The sequence below is a fragment of the Echinops telfairi genome, unplaced genomic scaffold (genome assembly GCF_000313985.2).
Source record: "Echinops telfairi isolate 266 unplaced genomic scaffold, ASM31398v2 ScPeMD7_6;HRSCAF=24_0, whole genome shotgun sequence".
In the NCBI taxonomy this organism is placed as follows: Eukaryota; Metazoa; Chordata; class Mammalia; order Afrosoricida; family Tenrecidae; genus Echinops; species Echinops telfairi.
In genome coordinates, this window is record NW_022103902.1 from 12,789,454 (window position 1) to 12,811,071 (window position 21,618).

Below are 21,618 nucleotides of genomic sequence, written 5' to 3' on the forward strand. Positions count from 1 at the left end.
TCAGTAGTCTGAAACCATCAGCCACTCTGTGGGACAAAGATGGGGCTTCCTCCCTCTGTAGAGAGTTACAGTCTCAGAAACTCACAGGGATAGTACTACCCTGTCCTATGGGCTCACTATGAGTCAGCATTGACTTGATAGCCCGTGAGCTTGTTTGTTGGTTTATTAAACACACACACACACACACACACACACGTCCTTATGAATCAGAATCAGAATCAACTTGATGGCTATATCTATAGCCTAAATATGATCTCTCTCCTCTCTAGTTCTATAAAAGGTCCAAATACATAAACAACGTACAGTAATATCTTTAGGCCTTTTAGCACCCGGCTCCCTTCTCCTGACTGGGTAGCTCCATTTCCACTCGGTAGTTGTTACCAGTTACTGTGGCCCTGACTCTGACTCCCAGAGGCCCCAGGTGGCACGGGGCAGAACTGCCCTGCTCATTCCTGGGCTGTCTCTTCCTCGGTGTCACCCCTGGGCAGTTTCAAACTGCCAGCACCTTGGGGGTTAATAGTCCTTAAACTCTGGACTACCTCTCATTGAGACGATCTCCCTTTTTATTTGTTTTTGTTTAAGATATCCAATATTTCAGTCCAGGTGGTCAGCGCCCCAGGAAAGCTGCCGGGAAGAAGACCGCCCAGAAAGCCTCTCCACAATGCCAAGTTCAAGAGGCAGCCGCCGAAGAAGAAAGCTCCCTTTTGGAACGTGCAAAACAAAATCGTTCTCTTCACGGTGCTTTTGTTCATCCTAGCGGTCACAGCCTGGACGCTGCTGTGGCTCTACATCAGTGAGTGGACGCTGCGCCCAGGTTCCTACAGCCTCAGCCCGCGGCCTGTCCACCCAGGGGGTGGCCGCTCCTCGCCCTTTCCTCTTTCCTAGACCCACGCTCCATTTCAGAACCGGAGTTGAGGTTTAGGGAGCAAAAAGAACAGAAAGAAAAAAGCCCAGAACCATTTTCCCGGTCTTCTTTTAACATGACTTTCGCCCAGAGGGGAGAAGGAGAGGGAGATGCGGAGTTTGGGCGACCAGGAGCTTTGATGAGCTCGCAGAAGGGTTGCCTTTAGAATTTCTAGAGACACCAATGGTGTCGTTTCCTTTCCACATTCCGCCCATTGCTTGTTTCCAGGCAATCTTCAATGCCTGGCTCCCTGAGGTGGGCGATCGATCGATTGATCGATCGCTGCAGTCTCCTTTCTCTCTCCTGGATTCCAGTTTTGTCAAGCCGATCGACCCCATTGGGCAGGAGTTAAAACAAAACCCTTCCATGCAGATCACTGACTCATGCGACTGAGTAACGTTGGCATTTGTTGATCAGCAAGGGTGTGCTGCCCATGTGGTGGCTGTCGTTCAGGGCAACCGCTCCCCCCACCTGCACCCCTATTCCCACCCCCATCCCACCCCCACCCTCCAGGTCTGCTGACTTCCAGCAAGCTTTATGCAACAGAAGGAAACATTTCTGGATCCCACGAGCCCTCTCACTGCTGGGGCCCTGCTTCAATCCATTTTGTTGAGGGGCCTCCTTTGCTGTTGTTGCCCCTCTGCTTTAGCAGACACAGTGTCTTTCCCCAAGGACTGATCCACACTCTCCTTTTAGGAAAAGATGGGTGACTATATTTGGTCTGTGATAGATGGACTCCCCAAGCCCCAAAGAAAACTACTCCGATTTGCAGTGACCCTATAGGACAGAGTGGAACTACCCACGGGGTTCCCAAGGCTGCAGTCTTTATGGGAGCCCCCTGCCCCCTGTCTCTGGTGCATCCACTGTTTGACTTGCACTGCCCGCTTCAGCATCAGAACAATGGGAAGCAGGTGCCGGCCAGGTGGTGTTTCGTTCCCTTGGACATAGGGTCGCTATGAATCGGATCTGACTTGATGCCAACAAACAGCAGCAAACAGCCTCTCATCTTGGTTAGCGATGCTAGCTTGGTTAGCTTCTCATGTGTGCTCCCCAGGATGTTTACTCATTTGACTGGAAATGTACAGAGCGAGCATGACCAGGTGCTGTCTTGAACTTGTCAGGCCACTTACATATCTACAGACTGTTCACCTATCATTGCTTGGTGTATTGTAAGGCAATGGGCAAACCAAGTAAGATGAATGTGATAAAGTTCCCATCTTTGAGGCTCAGTGCTTGAGAGTGGCCATAAAGTTTAAAAACATTTTTGTGTGTGTGTGCTTAAGGCAATACTTTGCAATCATAAAAGACCGGCCTTGAACCTGCCCAGGAATGGAGTTCAAAGGTGGTTTCAGGAGCTGGTTCTTCAAAATGCCTTAGTGGTTCTCAACCTTCTTAATGCCTGCACCCTCATGTTGTGGTGACCCCCAACCATAAAATTATATTCGTTGCTACTTCATAACTGTTATAAATCGGGTGACCCCTGTGAAAGGGTCGCTCAACCCCCCAAAGGGGTTGCGATCCACAGGTCGAAAACCCGCTGCCTTAGACCCATTTGTCTTGGACCCTGGGGTAGACTTGGGGACAGAGTGGTGAGCAGGATACAGTGTCTGTCCTCCAGGAACTTGTGGTGGGACAGGACAAACAAGACAAACATGAAACACCCAGACACATCCACACACAACTGCCATCCAGAACAAACTATTTCCCGCCAGCTCTCTGCTGCCCCTCAGGTGGTTTTTACGCTGCGTTAGCATTTACGGACAAAGCTTTGTACCGTCAATGTGCAGAAGTAACTTGTTGACTATGTAAAAACCAGAGAGGCATCTTTCTCCCTAAAAGAAAGGAAACTGGTACGACCAGGCAAGCAAACATTGTCCAACACACAGTCAAGGTTAGTTATGACCCATGAAATCCGGGGGTGGACAGTGAGTGATCTGGAGAACTCAAGTGAGCCGCTCAGCAGAAGACCGCAGGATGGTGTTGTACGCTGGGCAGAGCTGGAGTTTGCTAAATGTGATCTGATCCAGTGCTAAATTGCTCTCTGTGGTCCAACACCCGGGCACTTGCAGATGTGAGAAGGATGTACTAGCTTACAGCCAACTTTAAAATATTCCAAATATTAAAACAAACAAAAATGAAGAAGCATTTCCTTGGCCCCAGTTTCTTGTTTTATCCAAACAAGGTCATCTGTCCAAGGTCATACACCTGAAAAATCAAATCCGGAGCAGAAACTTGGGCTTCCTTCCTTACTCTGTGCTCCTTCCCGGCCCACTGGGAACTCCCTCCCTCTGCTTAAGGCGAAAGTGACCCTGGGTTGGATCTTCCTTTGGAGTAAGCTTTGGGATTTATTTAGCACTTCCTGTGCTGGGCACTGGGCTGACAGAGAACAGTCTCTGAGTTCTTGGGTGCACGCGATTCGTGGGCTTGGCTGCTAAGCCAAAAGCTGGTGGCTGGAGTTCACCCAGAGGTTCTTCAAAGGGCCTACTGATTTACTTCCCGCCCAAAAGAGTCCCCCCCAAACTAAACCAAGTCACTTCCATGGAGTCAATACAACTCATAGTACAGGACAGGGTACAACTTCCCTTGTGAGTTTCCAAGACTGTAACTGTTACGGCAGCGGGTGGTTTTGAACTGCAGACCTTGCAGTTAGAAGCCTCACACATAACCACTACGCCACAAGGATTCCTCAAAAGGTCAGCGACTGTGATGCCTAAGGAGTACAGTTTTACAACGGCACCTCCAGGGTCTCCCAGAGTTGGAATGGCCTGGACGCAGCTGGTTTTCTGGTCTGTTCTTCCCAAACATCTCCCGAGCTCTCAGCTTTTTCGGCCCCTCCCTGTGTTAGGCACGGAGGGAAAGCAGTAGGCAGAAGTTATGCTTTCGTGGCGGGTGTGTGTCTATAGGAAAGGAATGTGTACGGGCCATGGTGAGAGAAAGACTGGCTGGCAACATGATTTCAGGTCAGGGTAGAACGTACTCCACAGGGTTGTTGACGGCAGCTCTTCTGGAATTAGATCGCCGGGCCTTTCTACCAGTGTGTCTCTGGGCTGGCTTGACCCACCAGTCTTGCAGTTAACCATTTACGAGAGAAAAGTAATGGGAACAAAAAGAAAGGGAAGCAAGGAAAATCCTCATCAAATCACAGCCACACTTCCCACATGTCCCAGGGCATGTCCTTGTCATTTCTGCAAGGCAGGCTTGGTGCCCAGTGGTCCCATGGTGGCGCTCACTGGAGAGCGAGCGTGAGCAGGGGTGACCTAACACTGGGCGGAGGGCCACACTTGCTGACTCACTGGAAGGGTGCCTACCAGTGCACCCACTGCACCGATGGCCCGGCATCACCCACACCGATCCTCTAGAGGACAAAGCCCCAGGGTCACAGGGAAGGTCAGCAGGGCCCTTCCCACTCTTCTAGATTGGACACATGTCTATCTTCTTGCCTGCCATGGACTTGAGATACAGTAAGATAGCCTGTACCCTTCTTGGCTTGGGAGCCCTGGTGGGATAGTGGTTACCCATGGGGCTGCTAATTGCAAGGTCAGCAGTTCAAAACCACCAGCTGCTCAGAGAGAGAGAGAGAGAGAGAGAGAGAGAGAGAAAGAGAGAGAAGACTTTCTACTCTTATTAAGAGTCACGGGTTCAGAACGCACAGGGGCAGTTCTACCCTGTCATACAGGGTTGCTATGAGTCAGTTGCTTTGACGGCCTTGAATTTAGCGTTGGTTTTTATCTTAGCTCCCGCACCTCGAGCACATCTAGACAAAGTAGAGTATCTTTTCCCTTTTAATCTTGCTCTGGAGTATTTGCCAGAAAAAGATAGAAAGAATCGTGTTCCGAGATACACTGATTTACTGCTCCTGGGGACGATACTATTAACTATTAAGGTGGAACTTCCCAGAAGGTGCAGGGGTGGCGCCGTGGCGTGCTCGGCTGCTAACCAAAAGGTTGTTGATTCAAACCCCCCAGTTGCTCCTTGGGAGGAGGATATGGCAGTGAGATTTACAGCCCCGGGGATCCTATGAAGCAGTTCTGCTCAGCTCTACCGCGCTGTTCGGAGTCGGAATCAGCTTGATAGCAGTAGGTTTTCAGTTAGAGCAGTGGTTCTCAACCTGTGGGTCGAACGACTCTTTCACAGGGGTCTCCCGATTCATAGCAGTAGCAAATTTACAGTGATGAAGTAGCAACGCATATAATTGTATAGTAGGGGGCTCACCACAACAGGAGGAACTGTATGAAAGGGTTGCGGCATTCGGAAGGTGGAGAACCACTGGCTTCACACGCTCTGAACTGGTGGGTGACTTCGCTGCCCCAAATGAAAGCTGGAAAGCCTCCTTATTTCCCTCTCTCTTGTCTTACAGGTAAGACAGAAAGCAAGGACGCCTTTTACTTTGTGGGGATGTTCCGGGTCACCAACATCGAGTTTCTCCCGGAACATCGACAGAAGGAGTCCAGGGAATTTCTCTCAGTGTCCCGGACTGTGCAGCAAGTGGTGAGGTGACCGGTAGGGCCGGGGGTACTTTGGATGTGGGGCTGGGGCAGGAGGGCACAAGGGCCACAAGGGCATGGGCATGAGAGAGGTGAGAGGCTAGCTGGGTGGACCCAGCCAGAGTGGAGTGTTTGATGTAGCTCGCCTTTGCTGTAAGACAGGATATTTTATTTGATAGACGTCACTTACTTCTTTTCCTGTTCAACATAAAAAGAAACAACTCTCCGGGCTTCAGGGATTTTGGCTGTTGCTTATATTTTGTGGTTTCATCCGTAAAAGAAAGGAATTGGGTTAGGGCTCTTCAAGAGATCTTTTAGCTCTGGAATTACATGATCATGAATTCAATCTGTAATCATGACACATTCATTTAGCCTTGAAATCTTGGCAATCTCTTCATTTAAAAAACATTTCTATTCATTGAAGTAATATGTATTTAGTATAAAATTTATGAAATTCAGAAAATGGTAAGAGAAACATTAAAGTCTTTAATTCCATCACCAGAGAAAGAACTCCTTTTTGGTCAGGGCCGCAGCAACAGAGGATAGTGGAAAGACGGAATGTTAATGCATCTTCTCTTTTCTAATATTATTGCTTCCTCTTAACATGATATTGTGCTTTTGTGCAAAATCATCAACTTCAGTGGCCACACCATCATTAGAAAGCCTCTTTTTCCTGCATGTTTAGGTCATTTCTGACTTTTGCTGCCATAAAGCTGTCACATAAATTGATGTATTCCCTAAGACGTCTCTAGGTACTTTCTGAAAAGTAGAACGACTTGGTCAGCCATGTCTATCCATGGCTCTTGGTATATATTACCAACCAGAAAACTTATGCCCATTTGTCTCCACATGACAGATGGGGTTACCTCCCAGTGGGGACCATAATGAGGTGACAAGCACTCGTGTAGACTCAGAAATGAAGAGTTTTTATGGAGGAGCAAGAAGTCACCCACAAAAGTGGTCAGAGTAGCCTTTCTGAACCGAATGCCTACCACATATCGTGCATGTAGCAACCGTGAAGTTATGTCGTCCTCCTCAGACTATCCCAAGAGAGAGGTATTTTAGCTTGATCACCACTTTACAGATTAAAACAACACCAAGAAGCCACAACAAACATAGGAAACCACAGAGCACAGCAATTAGGTGGGCGGCTTTGCTGTTATGTAAGAAGGGGAATGCAGGCAGAGAAGATTAGGGAGAAAAGTGAAATTTGAGCTCAAAATGTTAAGTAAGGCTCCATGGGGTAGACTGGTGGAAAAAGCTCCCCTTTGTGATAAGATTAAGGGGGTTTCGAAGTGCTGGGTGCTAGGAGAGCGAAGAAATAAAAGACTCAAAGAAGCAATTAGCCCACAAGACTGAAGACCCACCTGAAGGACTGCCTTCCACTAGTCAGCCAGCAGAGGAACTCGATGGGTCCCAGGTGCTGGTAAGCTGCCCCCAACGGGCTGCCCAGTGACACCAGGGGAAGAGCTCCTCTAGAATGGGAGGAACCCGAAGACTAAAACTCAGGTGGATAACAAGCACCAGATTGACTGGAATGCCAGGCTGGGAAGCCCTGAGACCATCACCCTTGGACACACGTGTAAGCTGGAACTGCAACCATTCCGGGAGGTCACTTCAGCCAGGTATTAGATTGGCCTATGAAGTAAGCAATAACACCCGTGAGGAATAGGCTTTTCAGAGGAATCAACTATAGAAGACCAAACCAGCCACATTTCCCCCCTCCAAAACAAACAAACAAACAAAAAAACAAACAAAATGTTCTAGAAGTCAAGGAGGGGCCAGGAAACGAACCTGGAAGGAAGGTGGAAAGAATGAGCGTGTGGCTGACAAAGGCAGAGATAGCAGCCAATGTCACAGAGCAGTTGGTGTGTGGACTATTTAGAGGGAGACTACTTTGCTGTGTAAACCTTCACCTCAAACACAACTGTTTGAAAAAAGGAAGAAAAAAAAGGGACTTGGGGCTTCCAAGGGAGGGGATGGCGGTACCAGCGTGAGCACCTCCTGCCCCCTAGTGGCTAATTTAGGAATGTGTCCTTAAGACTAGAAACACACACACACACACACACACACACACACACACACACACGGAGATAGGGTTATTAATCATGGAGAAAATCAGAAGAATACACAAGGAGAGTTGGATCTATCAACTAAGAATATCTATATACATATATATACGCACACACATATAGATACGTATATACACACGCACACACACACATATACATATACACAAGTGTGGAGAGTTGGATCTATATCATTCTCTCTTTATATTATTTTCTTCACATTTTTGGTATTTTTGCTTAATAAAGTTTTCTATGATTTTATAGTAACACGTTTTGACTAACCTTTGTATATCAACACTCCATCCAATGAGTATTCCAATTTTAATTTTTTTTCTCTTCATATTCTTAAGGACCCATTCTGAAATTAGCCACAGGGGGCAGAGGTGCCCACAGCTGGTCTCACCATCCCTGCCCTCTGCATTCTTTCTTAACACCTAGGCCTCCCTGCACTCCCCACCCCCCCACCCCCGCCTTTTTTTTTTTACATTTATGTTTTAGGTGAAAGTGTGCACCATAAAGTAGTTTCCCCTAACATCATCTACACACCGGGCTCTTCTCCAGAGAAGGCAGAATGCAACTAAGAGAGCCACTTGAATTTAGGAAATCACGCCTGGGCCGGAGTCGGGGGGCCGTGTGTGAGCCTTCGCTCTTCTCCTCGCTCGCTCGCTCGCTCGCTCGTGGTCAGCGTTTGCTCCCACGAGTGCACAGTACTGTGAGAGCCATGGCCTTCGGAAGAGGCCAAGCGTCTCCTTTTTGTTTTTGTTCCCTCCCCTCCAGGTAAACTTTGTTTACACTACATCCGCCATCTCCAAATTTTACAAGCAGTCTGTGGTTGCAGATGTCAGGTAATTTCCGTCCCTTGCTTTGGAGAGTCTTCGATCTCTGCTGTCGGTTCCTCCGGAGGCTGTGGAAGGGCAGAGGTTCCACATCCCCAAGGAACGTCTTCGGGCCAGGCGCAGTGTCATGCCCTACAAATGCAACTCTTGCCCCAAAACTCTGCCTTCCTGGCACCTGGAGGTTTGCTCCTCCCCTTCCCAAATCCCTGCTCTCTCTCTGTCCTGGAGCTTGGTACCCGGTCTGAACACTGTTGGGCAACATGGCCGTAACTGGCTGCCATGCTGGGTGGGGTTGCTAGGGGAGCAATCGAGATCTTCTGGGAAGAAAGGATCTCAGGGTCAATCGTTTTTTTAGAAAAATTGTGCATTGCATATTGTGTGCCACTTTCCATCCTCCCACATATCTCCAGGGATCCTCAACCCACTTTGACATTGCAAAGCCACTGGGGAATCTTGGCGTCAAGTAACTTGCTTGCTTTCCTTAATCTTCCATTTCCAGAATTATTTACTCCAGAACACCACCTGTGTTTGGCTTTCATTACATGCCTCAGTATTGCTTGTGGTAGGGAACTCAAGCTCTGGAATGAGACTGAAAACCACGTGGGGTTTGAATCTCAGCTGGCTACTTGCTCTGCGTGATTCAGAGTTGTGTTGGGCTCCAGTTTCCTCATCTGTCACATGGAGTCATGGTAACAGCGACCTCTCCCTGCAGGCGGGCCTGGGTGGTGCATCTGGCAAACGTCCAGAGCTGCTAACTGACAGGTTGGGCGTTTGAGCCCACGCAGAGGCTCCGCGGAAGAAAGGCCTCGCTAGAAAGTGGTTGGGTCGTTGTTAGGGGCCATCAGGTCAATGCTGACACCTAGCGACCCCAGAACGAACGACTGTCCGCTCCTGCGCCGTCCTCACAATTGTTCTTCTGTTGGTGCCCATTGTTGCAGCCACTGTGCCAATCCAACTTGTCAAAGGGCTTCCCCTTTTTTTTTTTTGCTGCCTTGTTACTTTAGCAAGCAGGATGCCCTTTCCCAGGGTCTGGTCTCTCCTGACAACATGTCTAAGTGGGAAAATAAAAAGTCATCAAGAACCTTGTGGAGGACGGTGCTACTCGGACACTTCCTGGGGTTGCCACAAGTCAGAATTGACCCGAAAGCAACTGTTTGATTCTTCAGAAGAGCAAATGGGATAAGAGAGATGTAGCACAGTGCCTGAATAGGCGGTCTTGCCAATAGTCACCGTTGGTGTTTAGAACTATAGTACCGACTGATAGCTACAAATTAGCATATCCTTCCTACCGATGCACCCATACAGGGCATTTCTAAGGAAGGTCGTAGGCCCAATTGAAGGGTGCACTCAATGGCCTTACCTCTTGGATCGGCCAGTTGGCTCCCTGTGAAAGTCTACAGCCTATGGTCGCTCCTTCCATCTCCCCTTTCTTCCCTTCTCACTGCAGTAGCAACAACAAGGGCGGCCTCCTGGTCCACTTTTGGATCGTGTTTGTCATGCCACAAGCCAAGGGCCACATCTTCTGTGAGGACTGTGTGGCCGCCATCCTGAAGGACTCCATCCAGACCAGCGTCGTCAACAGGACCTCCGTGGGGAGCTTGCAGGGGCTGGCTGTGGACATGGACTCTGTGGTGCTCAATGGTGACGGTGGCCTCTTGCTCCCTTTAGTTAGCATCCCCTCCTGCAGCATTCCTGCTACTTGCAGTTACTGTCGGAAACAATGTAATGAAACATCTCCCATAGTCCCAGCTGGATACTCACTCTTAAAAAAGCCTTCACCGCCATGGACTTGACTCTGACCCATAGTGACTCCATAGGCCAGAGGAGAACTGCCCCTCTTGGTTTCCAAGGCTGCAAATCCTTATGGGCGCAAAGGCTCGTATCTTTCTCCCAAGGAGCAGCTGGTGGGTTTGAACCAAGGACCTTGTGGTTAACAGCCCAATGTGTAACTCAATGAGCCACTAGAGCTCCTCTGTTTTATATGCAGTGCTTGGAGAGGAACCATAACATGTAACATGCTGAATCCATTAAAGTGTTCCTTTCCCTAAATTTCCCTGAGTTGCTTTGCCTCTTGACGAGTGTCCCAAGAACAGAGTTCTAGCCCCCTGGCGAAGGAGGGGCTTGCTGAGGTGTAGTTTATTTCTTCTCTCATTAAGACAGAACTGCAGCTTTACCATGTAGTGTTGCTTACTGCTCCCTAGCAGCCAGCCACCCCCACCTCCCCAAAAAACAGCTTGTCACAACCTTTGTTTTGATGGGACCTGAGGTTAATTACTGGATAGCCCGAAATTTATACAGCTTTCTACCCTCTTTTTTTTCTTAAGAGGGTTACTATGAGTTGGATTTTGTTTTATATCCTCTTTTGACTTAAATCATATAGGAACTAATATGATCATCACTCATTGCCATTGGCTTCAACTCCTAGTGGCCCTGTGGGACAGAGTAATATTGCCCCGTGGGTTTCTGAGACTAACTATTTTTGTGTGTGTGTGACTGTAACTATTTACGAGAGTAGAAAGCCTCATCTTTCTCCCAAGGAGCTGCTGGGTGGTTTCAAACTCGGACCTCCCAGTTAGCAGCTCTTAACTCATGACACCACCAGGGCTCCTCAGTCCTATCATAGTGATCGTGAATGAAAAATTCTAGTGTAAAATTGTGCACCCAATTTGCCATTTCAGATATAGAGCTTGTTATCGTCATATTCAGGAAAAGAGGAGGCTTTCCACTCCTGGAAAGAGTTACAGTCTCAGAACTCCACGGGGTGGGATGGGGGCGGGGGCCGCAGTTCATCTTGTCCTACAGGGTCAGTATGAGTTGGAATCAACTCAATGGCAGTGAGTTTGCTGTTTTATAAAATTATTATTATCATATTTGTTTGTTTTTCCCCCCCTTTAAAAATCAAGAATGCAAACTTCTTTTGCTACAAATGATTTCAAGTATACACCAAGGTCAAGAGAAGAATAAAATAAGTTCCTGGAGGCTCATTCATTACCTTTCATAATGATCCACTCATATTTTATCTATCCTTGTTGGGATATTTGGAAGCAAGTCCCAGACGTATCTGATTGCATCTAAAGGAGGACTTAAAATGATCTCCACTATGTAAGATGCTAGTGGAATGAAATGGTGCCCCTAACGGACTCTCTCATGTGCTTTTCCCACCAGCCGGGCTTCGGTCAGATTACTCTTCAACCATCGGATCTGGTAATTGATTTCCTACTGTTCCCCCCTGTAAGGGCTATCGTTTTTTAGCGTTTATTTTATTTTAAAACTGTGATGTCCTTCATTACTGTTCTTTCTGCTGTGAGGGACAGAAACAAATTCACACTGACTTAAGGACACACAAGAAGCTTGACTGGCTCGTGTGACCAGGACTTATCTGCATGTGTGGCTGCAGGCACAGTAGAGTCCAGCACCTAAAAATAACACATCAGGGCACTGCATCTTCACTTCTCAGCCAAGAAATGGTTTCCTCTTTCCTTCTTTACTCTGTGGTGAACTCATTATCAAGAGTGTCCTTCTAACGCGGTGACCAGGCTGGTCACCAGAAGGTCCGAGAATATAATCTTATCAGTTTAGCAATGGTGGTGGTGGTGTGGTGTGTGTGTGTGCGGGTGGGGGGGGGGAATCAACAAGACAATACTCATATTACTGAGTCCCCGCAGAAGTCCTAGGGATGACTCTCACTGTGCCCAGGTTGGTGCATGCCCATTCCTGAATCAATATCTGAGTTTTTAATGGGCAAATTGGGGTCATGTGTCCACATCGGTGTCAGTCTGGGTTGACTAGAGAAACAAATGCATAAACACATACGTGCGTGTAAGAGAGAACTTTATATCAAAGAGCAATCATACATTAAGAAAACATCCCAGCCCAGTCCAGATCAAGTCCATACGTCTGATATTACCCCATATGTCAGTACTAGTCCATAAACTCCTCTTCAGACTCATTGCAACACATGCTATGACACAGAATGCAAGAAGATCACAGGCCAGTGGGTGGAAAGACTTGTGGATTCATTGATGGTGGAAGCATCTCAGCACCGGCAGGGGTCTCCACATGGCTTCTTCAGTTTCAGGGCTCTGGCTCCTTCCATGTAGCTCCATGTGGCTGGTCAACAGGAATATGTAGTAGAGAGAGTGGGTCTGGCCTCCAGTGAGCTCCTTATCTCTGTCACGCCTCCAAATGAGGTCATCAAACAGCGACCTGATTGACAGGCTGAACTCCATCCCTTCACTCTTAATAGTCTCAAGTTGACACCAGATTATGTAACTACCACACCTCTGAAAGCAGAGGTGAACTGCACACTAATCACACCAGGAACAGCAGAGTAGGGCAGGAGAGGAGGGTTTCCCTAAGTAAAACCGAGTGATTGTTATAGGAGAGGGTAGTGTGGAGTCTAGGCTAGCAAAGGTGCAGACGTCTCCCAGATGACCTCTTCTGTTCATTTCGATCAAGATTTCTAGAGAATTCACTCTTACAAAAATTCTGTCCCAGCAGAGAAAGGCTGTTCTCGGGACTTGTATGCTGATCATCCGTCGGTCCAGTACCCTCTGGAGATTTCAGCAACCTCGGGGAGGCTGATGTGCCAGTTTAAGCTGGTGGCCACCGTGGGCTACCTGATTCGCCTCTCCATTGAGTCCATCCAGATTGAAGCGGACAACTGTGTCACCGACTCTTTGACCCTTTACGACTCGCTCTTGCCAATCCGGAGCACAACCTTGTACAGGTACGGATGACACACACCATTTTCTTGGTGCGGGGAAATGGTTTCTCCAGTCTCGTTTCTGCAATATCTGGATCCCCTGAGATTTTCCCCTTTCAATCATTGCCGTGCACAATCATGGGAGCCCTGGTGGTGCAGTGGTTATGTATTGAGTTGCTAACCTCAAGGTCATCAGTTCAAAACCAGCAACCGCTCAGCATGAGAAAGATGAGGCTTTCTCCTGTAAAAGGTTACGGTCCGCAAACCCACAGGTGCGGTTCTACCTTGTCCTCTCACGTTGACGTGGGTCACAATCGACTCAATGGCAGTGAGTTTGGTTTCTGGCTTGACACACCATCACAAGGTCAAAGACTGACCTTTATCCTCCTTAGTATGCCTTGTATTAGTCATCTAGGGTCCCTGTGAGTCAGACTCAATTCAATGCCAGTGGATTTGGAAGAGTCTAAAGTTTGTTTTAAATTTGTAGCTGACAAAATCAGTGCAGCAAGAACCAATATTTCTGAACAGTAACCAGTTTCTGTTTGATTTTACATTTTCTAATTACAATAAAGTCAAGGTCACAATAGAGTCTGAGAATAAACGCACCCATTCCGCACTTATCGACATGGTTAGGCTCCAAAGACCAGACTATTGTGCAAAAGTTAGCTTTATGCAAAAATGGAGGATGTCTCCATCAGATAACAAAATGAGGATGAGTACATCATACATAATTTCCAATTACATCACCACACATCTCTCAAATTATATCACTATATAATTTCCAAACCAGTGAGAATTGTGACCAGCCAAGTTGACACATACCTTACACCAGCACAGCTAGCATTACTTCCACGTCACATCTCTGTTTTCACTGCTGACCATACCTCGTTAATGTACGAAATCATCAAATGCCATTTTGCTATTGTTGTAAATGTGAAATGTCAGATAACAAGCAGTCAACAAGTGAGGTATAGTCTATGATGATGATTACACAGCACTGATAAATGATTCAAATGTTTTCTTATTGTGCAGGTTGTACTCATATCCATTGTAGAAAGTGGGATCATTCAGAGAAAACATTTTTAATTAGTTTCCCACTGCCTAGAACATTTTGTCATAAATATTTCATCCATATATATTTGCAATCACACATACGATACACGCACATATGCATACATGAATACTTTCTATTTAATAAGCCGTAAGCATCATTTTATGTGTTCCGATGACCAAATAAATCACAGAGTGGATCAAGTCTTCATGATTGGTTCCTTAGTGTGCTAAAACAGCTACATGTGCTATTGAACTATTGTAATCGTGTTTTATGCAGGCTCGTCTTTATTTATGCTTTGGTGATGGATGTGCAAGGTAGACATTCAAACCATGAAGAGTCGGTTTGTCTCTGAATCTTAATTCCTCAACCACTGTGACCCGTTTCTCTTCATCCTTCCGGGCATACTTAATTATAATCGCTATTTTCTTTCCCACAGTTCATGAAACCCATTGCTGTTGGGCCAGTCCCACTGTTAGCGACCCTGTTAAATGTGCACTACTGCTCCCAGTCTGTACTCTCCATGGAAGCAGACCAGCCCCCTCCCTCCCAATAGAGTCGTTAGAGGGCTTGAACCACCCACTGACCTTTTGGTGAGCAGTGGAGCATTTGACAACTGTACCACCAGGGCTCCGACAATGACATGAGGAGTCTGCTGTGTGAGTGGCCTTTGTTCATTGATTACCTTGTGCCTTCATGCAGTTCATGATGCAGCAGAGTTTTGAACCAGCTCCGCTAAGCCCGGAGTCCCTAGCCGTAGTCACTAAATACCCTACCTTTCTCCACTTTTGTTCTCAAGGAGGGCCAATGATGGCCATCCAGGAACACCCTTGAATGGTCGTTACGGGACGAAAACTCCTGGGCGTTGCACAGTCCCCTCTATCTCTTGTGCCCTGTGACCATCACTAGAGCGGTCCTGCTGGTAATGTCTGGTTCCCACGAACTCTTGATGCTGAGGAATGAGTGTCCAATGGAGGTCCATGCTTCAAACCACCTGCTATTGATGTACTGTTCTCCTGTTCTCTGGTTTCAGAATCTGTGAACCCACCAGAGCGTTAATGTCATTTGTTTCCACGAACAATCTCATGTTGGTGAGCCTTCAATCTCCTTATATACGGAGGTTATCAGGAATCCGCGCATATTTTGAGGTCATTCCAGAACAAAGTAAGTGTTCCACAATGTCAAAAAGCCACCCTCAGGAATATTTGTCATGCTGCTCTAGTTTTATCTGATATTAGTGGTTAGTTTATATTAGTGATATTAGTCAGAGGCTCTGACTCAGGATCCACTTAGGAGAGCTCAGATCAGTAGTTTCCACAGAGAGAATCTAAGGTAAACAACTGTTAATAGTAGAACAAACAGATTTTTGGGGGTGAAGTAGATTTCCAGGCACTTCTGGGTGTACCACCAACCTCTTCATTAATAGTCCAGCTTGTTAACTGTTTGGGCCACCCAAGGACTCTGCTATCTTTAAAGGAGATGAAATAAAGTGAACGATGAACAATGCTCATGGGATTCTTGTCTGTTACGGGAGAGAAGTGTTGGTGCAAGGTGAAGGCTAGCTGGCTTGAGAATCACAGGGTTAGGAAAAGGACAGGAAGTGGTTCTCCCTTCTCTACCGCCTTCCGGCCCCCTTTAGCGCCCTCTATTGGCAGATTCTAACAGGAAGCCAGGTGGTCAACTGAGAGGTGGTTTGCAGTATCACAGAAGAGTAGAGAATGTTGGGGCTTGGAGCTCACTACATATGGCACGCTAGACTTTCTGTCTTCCGTGAATTCACATTTATAGTGAAGCATGAGAAGTCTACCCTAGAGAGGTCTTGGTGAAACTAGTGAAAGCACTAGTCTTCAGCCCTGTGCTTTTCAAAAGTTTTCTGGAATATAGTTACAAAGAGAGAATAAGCACATTCCAGAGGCTTAAAGGTACCCCTCACCCACCCTAAGTCAGATAGAGAACCAAGGGCATCTTTCCTTATAGTCATCTCTTTTGGCCTTGCCTTGATGAAATTAAGACAACACAACACAAAACGAAACAGAGAGCTTCATGGGAGGTCATCTTTTTTTTGTAAATTTTGCTGCCTTGCGATTGATCAGATTGTATAGGCCATGTCTTACGAATTGCTTACTGAGCCCCATCATAACCAGAGAAGTCAGAATGGGAGATGGAGTGAGGTGGAAAGAGAATCTGGTTTAAGTCGATGGTGAGAGTTGTAGGCTCTTCTACATTGGGGGGCAGTGGTTTATTTTCATAGCTTTTCCCCTTCACATTATGAGAAAACCAAATGTCTGATTATTTAACAGAAATTGAACTAGATAGCAGCGATGCAGCAAAATAGCAAATCATCTTCAAATCAAAGCTTAAAATATGACTCCCGGACATAATGTAGTAGATGTGTCTATTCAGTCAACGAGCATTTCTTGAGCAGAAATGATCTTAGGTGCTGGGGAACCAGGAGCAGCAGTTGGGGAAACAAAACCGATATTCTTCGCAAAGACTTCACAGTCTGATAGGATTAGATTAGGGGTTCTTCAACTTATTCATGGCCTCTTTTCACCTGAGAACTTGGCAACACAGCCAATGCTGCCACTAACACTCCGGATTCATTACCAGTGTGTCTTTGAGTGAATTTTTGGTGTTGCGTATTTCAGAAACATTTTACTGCTGTCAACTTTTTCATGATCCCTCATTCAGTTTCATGACCTCCATGGGGTGGTAACCCATAGTTTAACCTAAGAAGCTTTTACTGTGTAGGGTAGACTATTTCTCTCTCCTTTTTTCTTTTTAATAGAAGAGCATGCTACATATACTGGCACAGTCCTTTAACAACAACTATACACTTATTTGAACAAATAAATAAAATTCAAACTTTTAAAAATAAAGGAATAATTTCCTCTACATATAGATAGCCAAGATATCTCATTTGCAAACAGATCTAGAATTTGAGAACATGTCTTTTAACCATATTTCTGTAGGGCGCTTGTCTTAATTACCTAGCGCAGTGTGTTAGTCTGGGTAGACTAGAGAAACAAATTCATAGACACTCATATGTGTATAAGAAAGAACTTTATATACAAGAGCAAGTAAATATTGAGAAAACATCCTAGCCAAGTCCAGATCAAGTTCATAAGCCCTATATTAGCCCATATGTTCGATACCAATCTATAAAGTCCTCTTCAGACTCACGAAACTCATGCAATGATGCCGAATGTAGGAAGATCACAGGCCAGTGGGTGGGAAGTCTTGTGGATCCAGTGGCAGTGTAAGCATCTAAGTGCTGGCCGGGATCTCCACATGGCTCCTCCAGCACAGAGCACTAGTATAGTTCATGTGTTTTGTCAGCTGCAATGTCTCCCAGGGAGTGAGCCTTTAGAAAGAGAGAGAGAGAGAGAGAATCTTCCACCTCCAAGGAGGAATACAAGGGTTCCCAGAATCCTCAGGAGAAAGCCAGGTCCACACAGAGGCCTCATTGGCTATGACCCAATTGACAGGCTAGACTCCACCCCTTCACTTTTAATCTTCTCAAATTGACAAACGATTATATAATTACCACGGGCAGTTGTGAAAAAATATATATACAAATGAGTGACTTTAAAGGACAAGCATTTCTTGTCTCACAGTTTTAGAGGGTAGAAGTCTAAACCAGGGCATTGGCTGTAGTAGAAGGTCCTTCCTTGTCTGTAGTCTCTTCCATTTCTTGACACCCCTTACATGACCTCATTAATCTAACAAAACCAAATGCTGTCTCTGAACAGGATCCTGCTTACAGGTACAAGGGATAAGACTCCAACTGATACTGGATGGACACAGGCAATCCTAATTTTTTCTTTAAAAGAAATTAGTTCAAAGTTTAAAATATAGATAAGCATTTTGTTCCAGGAAGTGTTCTGTTTGTAGCTGAAGATGTTTTTGTAGTATATCTGCCATGACCTCACAACTTCGAATAACTGTATGCTATGGGATACTTTTTTTTCAGAATGTGGAAACACAGTGTTGGTCAAAGAAATCAATGGCTTTGAAGGGAAAATCTCAAGTCCATATTATCCGAGTTATTATCCTCCGAAATGCAAGTGTACCTGGAAATTTCAGGTAGCTGAGTCTAATCTGTACATTCCAAAAATATGATCTTATTTTCACTAGCAATATCTACTTTTAATTTAACCACTTTCACTTCTAAATTATAGAAAATATTGGTTAATTTTACATTATTTAACCTTACAGAAGTATATTACCTAGATCATTGAAGTTCCATGCAATTTCAGCCCTCTTCCCTATTTAAGGGCTCTTAGAAAAATTAGAGCTTGTTTTTCTAATGCATTATTTTATTTGGTATGAAAAATACAAAGTCATTGTTTGGGAGATAAAATAGCTTATTGCTTCATTATGAAAGAGTGCCGTTGCAAGTTTTTATTATTGCCTCATTATAATAGGAACAATAGACAGCTAATAAAATGAATTACTGCTGCTTGGTGACACTGAGTCCATTCTAACTCACGAGGACCCGCTGCGACGCAGTAGAACTGCCCCAAAGGGTTGACATGAAAGTTTACGTAGTAAATTGGGTTCCCGCTTAACAGTTTGTGCACAGATTGTTCTGAGACATTGGTTACCATGGTCACAATGTATCAGCATGCTCCTTATTTTCATTCTGCTTGTTCAGTTTCCATTTATTTAACATCCCTTCCCCTCTGTGCCTCCTCACTTTGCTTTTGAGCACGACCATTCCATCCTGAACCATTGTTTGTTTAAGGGAACATGCTACTCACCCAGTGAAAACCAAACCCAATGCTAGCAAATTGATTCTGATCGATAGCAACCCTATGTCTGGTTTCTGAGACTGGACATCTTTACAGGAACACGCGGTCTCATCCTCCGTCCACAAAGAGGCTGGTAGGTTTCAACCACTTTGTGGTGAGTCAGCCAATGCCTGACCCACATGGTTCTCACGGGTGATATGTATAAGCAGATCCAAGAACTCGGGGGAATGGTACAATTCCAGGCTGAAAGGGTATCTTTGTGTGATTGTTTGGGGGGTTCGTTCTAGTTTTCCCGTTACTGCCTATTTCTTAAGGCCTCCGCAGGGCAGCTGAAACTCAGGGCCTAGATGACTGGTGAGGCTGGGGGATGGAAGAAGGAGAGAGGAGCAGAAGATAGACAGGAAGGCTGAGAAAAACAGAGGGGAGAGCAAATCTCTATTTCTTCAATCTGTCCAAAAAGCACCCAATAAGATGATCAGAACAAGAAAAGACATATTTAAAAAACAAACAAGCTCTTGTCAAATGTTTGAAATTCGTTGGGACAAAAAATTCCATGCTAATCCACAAAGACTTAAAATGCAAGTCTTAAATGTTGTCATGATTAGATTTTTTTGAGTCAGAATATAAGAATATTGACTCAGTTTCCATTCTGTTGTGGGTGGAGGGTTAGAAATTCTCAAGAGGAAGGAGGCCTCATTAGAGAAGGGGCTCACCACTTAAGGGAGCAGAAGGTGGGAGACCTTGGGACCAACGAGGCCGATGATGCAGTCCCCAGAGGCAAGGCTGTCTTCCTCCAAGTGGAGATGAAGTGAAGCAGTTTCAATCTCAGGCAGCCTTGAGCACTGTGAGAATGCACATCTCTGAAGGGAAATCAGTCCTTTGCCTTCTGTAAAATAGCTTCTAATCTACTAAAAACAACGAAGAATGAGATGATGTGGGTAACGAAAATCTTTTTGACACACAAATTGATCTCTACCTTTTCCAAGTCTTAGTCCCTGGTCCCGTTTCCAAATTTACCCAAAGAGTAATCAGTCTTACTGGGAAACTCGTTTGCAGTTGAGTTTTTATTTTGTTTTCATGGTCTAGAGCTGAGACTCCTTAAACAAACAACACAAAAACCATTTTATTCTGGTTTGGCTAATATTTCACATGGCAAAATAATCCACATTCAACAATGCATACTCATTTGATTGGCATTAACTTCCGTCATGCCAGTGGAACTACATAGCACTCTGCTCACTTCTTCCTTGGGTCCCGATTTCCATCCCTTCCTGACGTCTGGACTTTCTTTTTGGGTAAACTGCCGTTTTGGTCTCTGCTGGTGGATTCTTCCAAGGAGCATGTTTGTGTTAGTCTGGATAGACTAGAGAAACAAATTCATAGATACTCGAATATGGATAAGAAAGAGCTTTACCTACAAGAGCAGTTGAATATTGAGAAAACATCCCTGCCAAGTCCAGATCAAGTCCATAAGTGTAATATTAGTCCATATGTTCAATACCAATCTGTAAAGTCCTCTTCAGACTCACAAAACACATGTAATGACACCAAATTCAGGAAGATCACAGGCCAGTGAGTGGGAAGTCTTGAGGATCCAGTGGCAGTGGAAGCATCTCAGTGCTGGCAGGGGTCTCCACGTGGCTCCTCCAGCTCAGGGCACTAGTGTAGTTCCATGTGCCTTGTCAGCTGCATTGTCTTCCAGGGAGTGAGCAGGGAGAGGGAGTGTCTCCCACCTCCAGGGATGAATGCTGGAGTTCCCAGAATCCTCAGGAGAAGGTCATGCCCACATAGAGGCCTCATTGACCTGATTGACAGACTAGACTCCACCCCTTCACTCTTAATTCTCAAATTAACAACAGATTGTATCACTACCACAATGTTCCTCACAGATGTGATTGTTCACATTGGCTGAAGGGTGACCTCCCAGAGTGGGTTCAGTTCCAGTGTTGAACATCATCTAGAGGCTATGGGTCTCAGGGCTTCCCCCAGTCTCTCATCAGATTTTGAATTTTTTCCTCTTACTCTGTGCAAATCTTCTCTTATGATCTTGGTTAGTGTGGTCAGTTATTGCACCATTTGGCTCTTCTGGTCTCAGGCTAGCAGAGGCAGTGGTTCATAGGATACATTCATCCTTTGGATTAATTGCTTCCTGCCATCTTTGATTTCCTTACTCTTCTGAGACCAATAGTTGTCTCATGGATGGCTGTTTTCAAGCTTGTAAGGTCCTTGTCACTCTCCACCCAAGTAGGTTGTAAAGCATTGCCTTCATGGACTTCGTTATACTAATTGTTTTAACTGTCCCCCCAAAGTTGGTCTTCCATTCTCAAGTCCAGTGATTCGGTCCTGCAAGGTGTTCAGTTCTGGCTAAGACATTTGCACAACGTTGCCCACTGTCCGCTCTATAAGTACTATATATCTGGTTATATATGAAGCACATATAAATATGTATATGGAAATATGGTTTGCCAAACCAATATATGCTCAGAAATATATTCCCATATGCCACCCCACACCATTTTTAGTTCACATATCTACCTTGGCACCCACTAGGAAATTAGTGCTTGTTATAACTGTTATCACAGTTTGCGATAGTACTTCTTGATGTTGCTTTTCATTCTTGCATAGCTCCTAGTATCTTTCTTTGCCTTGGTCATGTTGTGTTGCTCTCCCCTGGATTTAAAAAAAAATTATTTTATTGGGGGCTTGTACAATTCTTATCACAATCCATACATCCATCAATTGTGTCAAGCACATATGCACATTTGTTGCCCTCATCATTCTCAAAACATTTGCCTTCTACTTTAGCCCTTAATAT

The 21,618-nt window shown here is 45.5% G+C and overlaps 1 protein-coding gene across 2 annotated transcripts in view; it reads left to right on the forward strand.

Annotated features, from left to right (window-relative positions):
* Positions 1–21,618, forward strand: part of TMPRSS7 (transmembrane serine protease 7) — a 55,715-nt gene that overhangs the window by 1,936 nt on the left and 32,161 nt on the right. The window contains exons 2-9 of one of the 2 annotated variants that reach the window (XM_030884421.2): positions 583–793; positions 5,262–5,392; positions 8,235–8,302; positions 9,741–9,934; positions 11,459–11,497; positions 12,794–13,022; positions 15,083–15,213; positions 18,023–18,135. In XM_030884421.2, coding sequence (XP_030740281.1) covers positions 583–793; positions 5,262–5,392; positions 8,235–8,302; positions 9,741–9,934; positions 11,459–11,497; positions 12,794–13,022; positions 15,083–15,213; positions 18,023–18,135 — 1,116 coding nt within the window. Of the gene's footprint in view, positions 1–582; positions 794–5,261; positions 5,393–8,234; positions 8,303–9,740; positions 9,935–11,458; positions 11,498–12,793; positions 13,023–15,082; positions 15,214–18,022; positions 18,136–21,618 lie in introns of those variants that run through there. The other variant, XM_004706395.2, reaches the window with a different exon arrangement.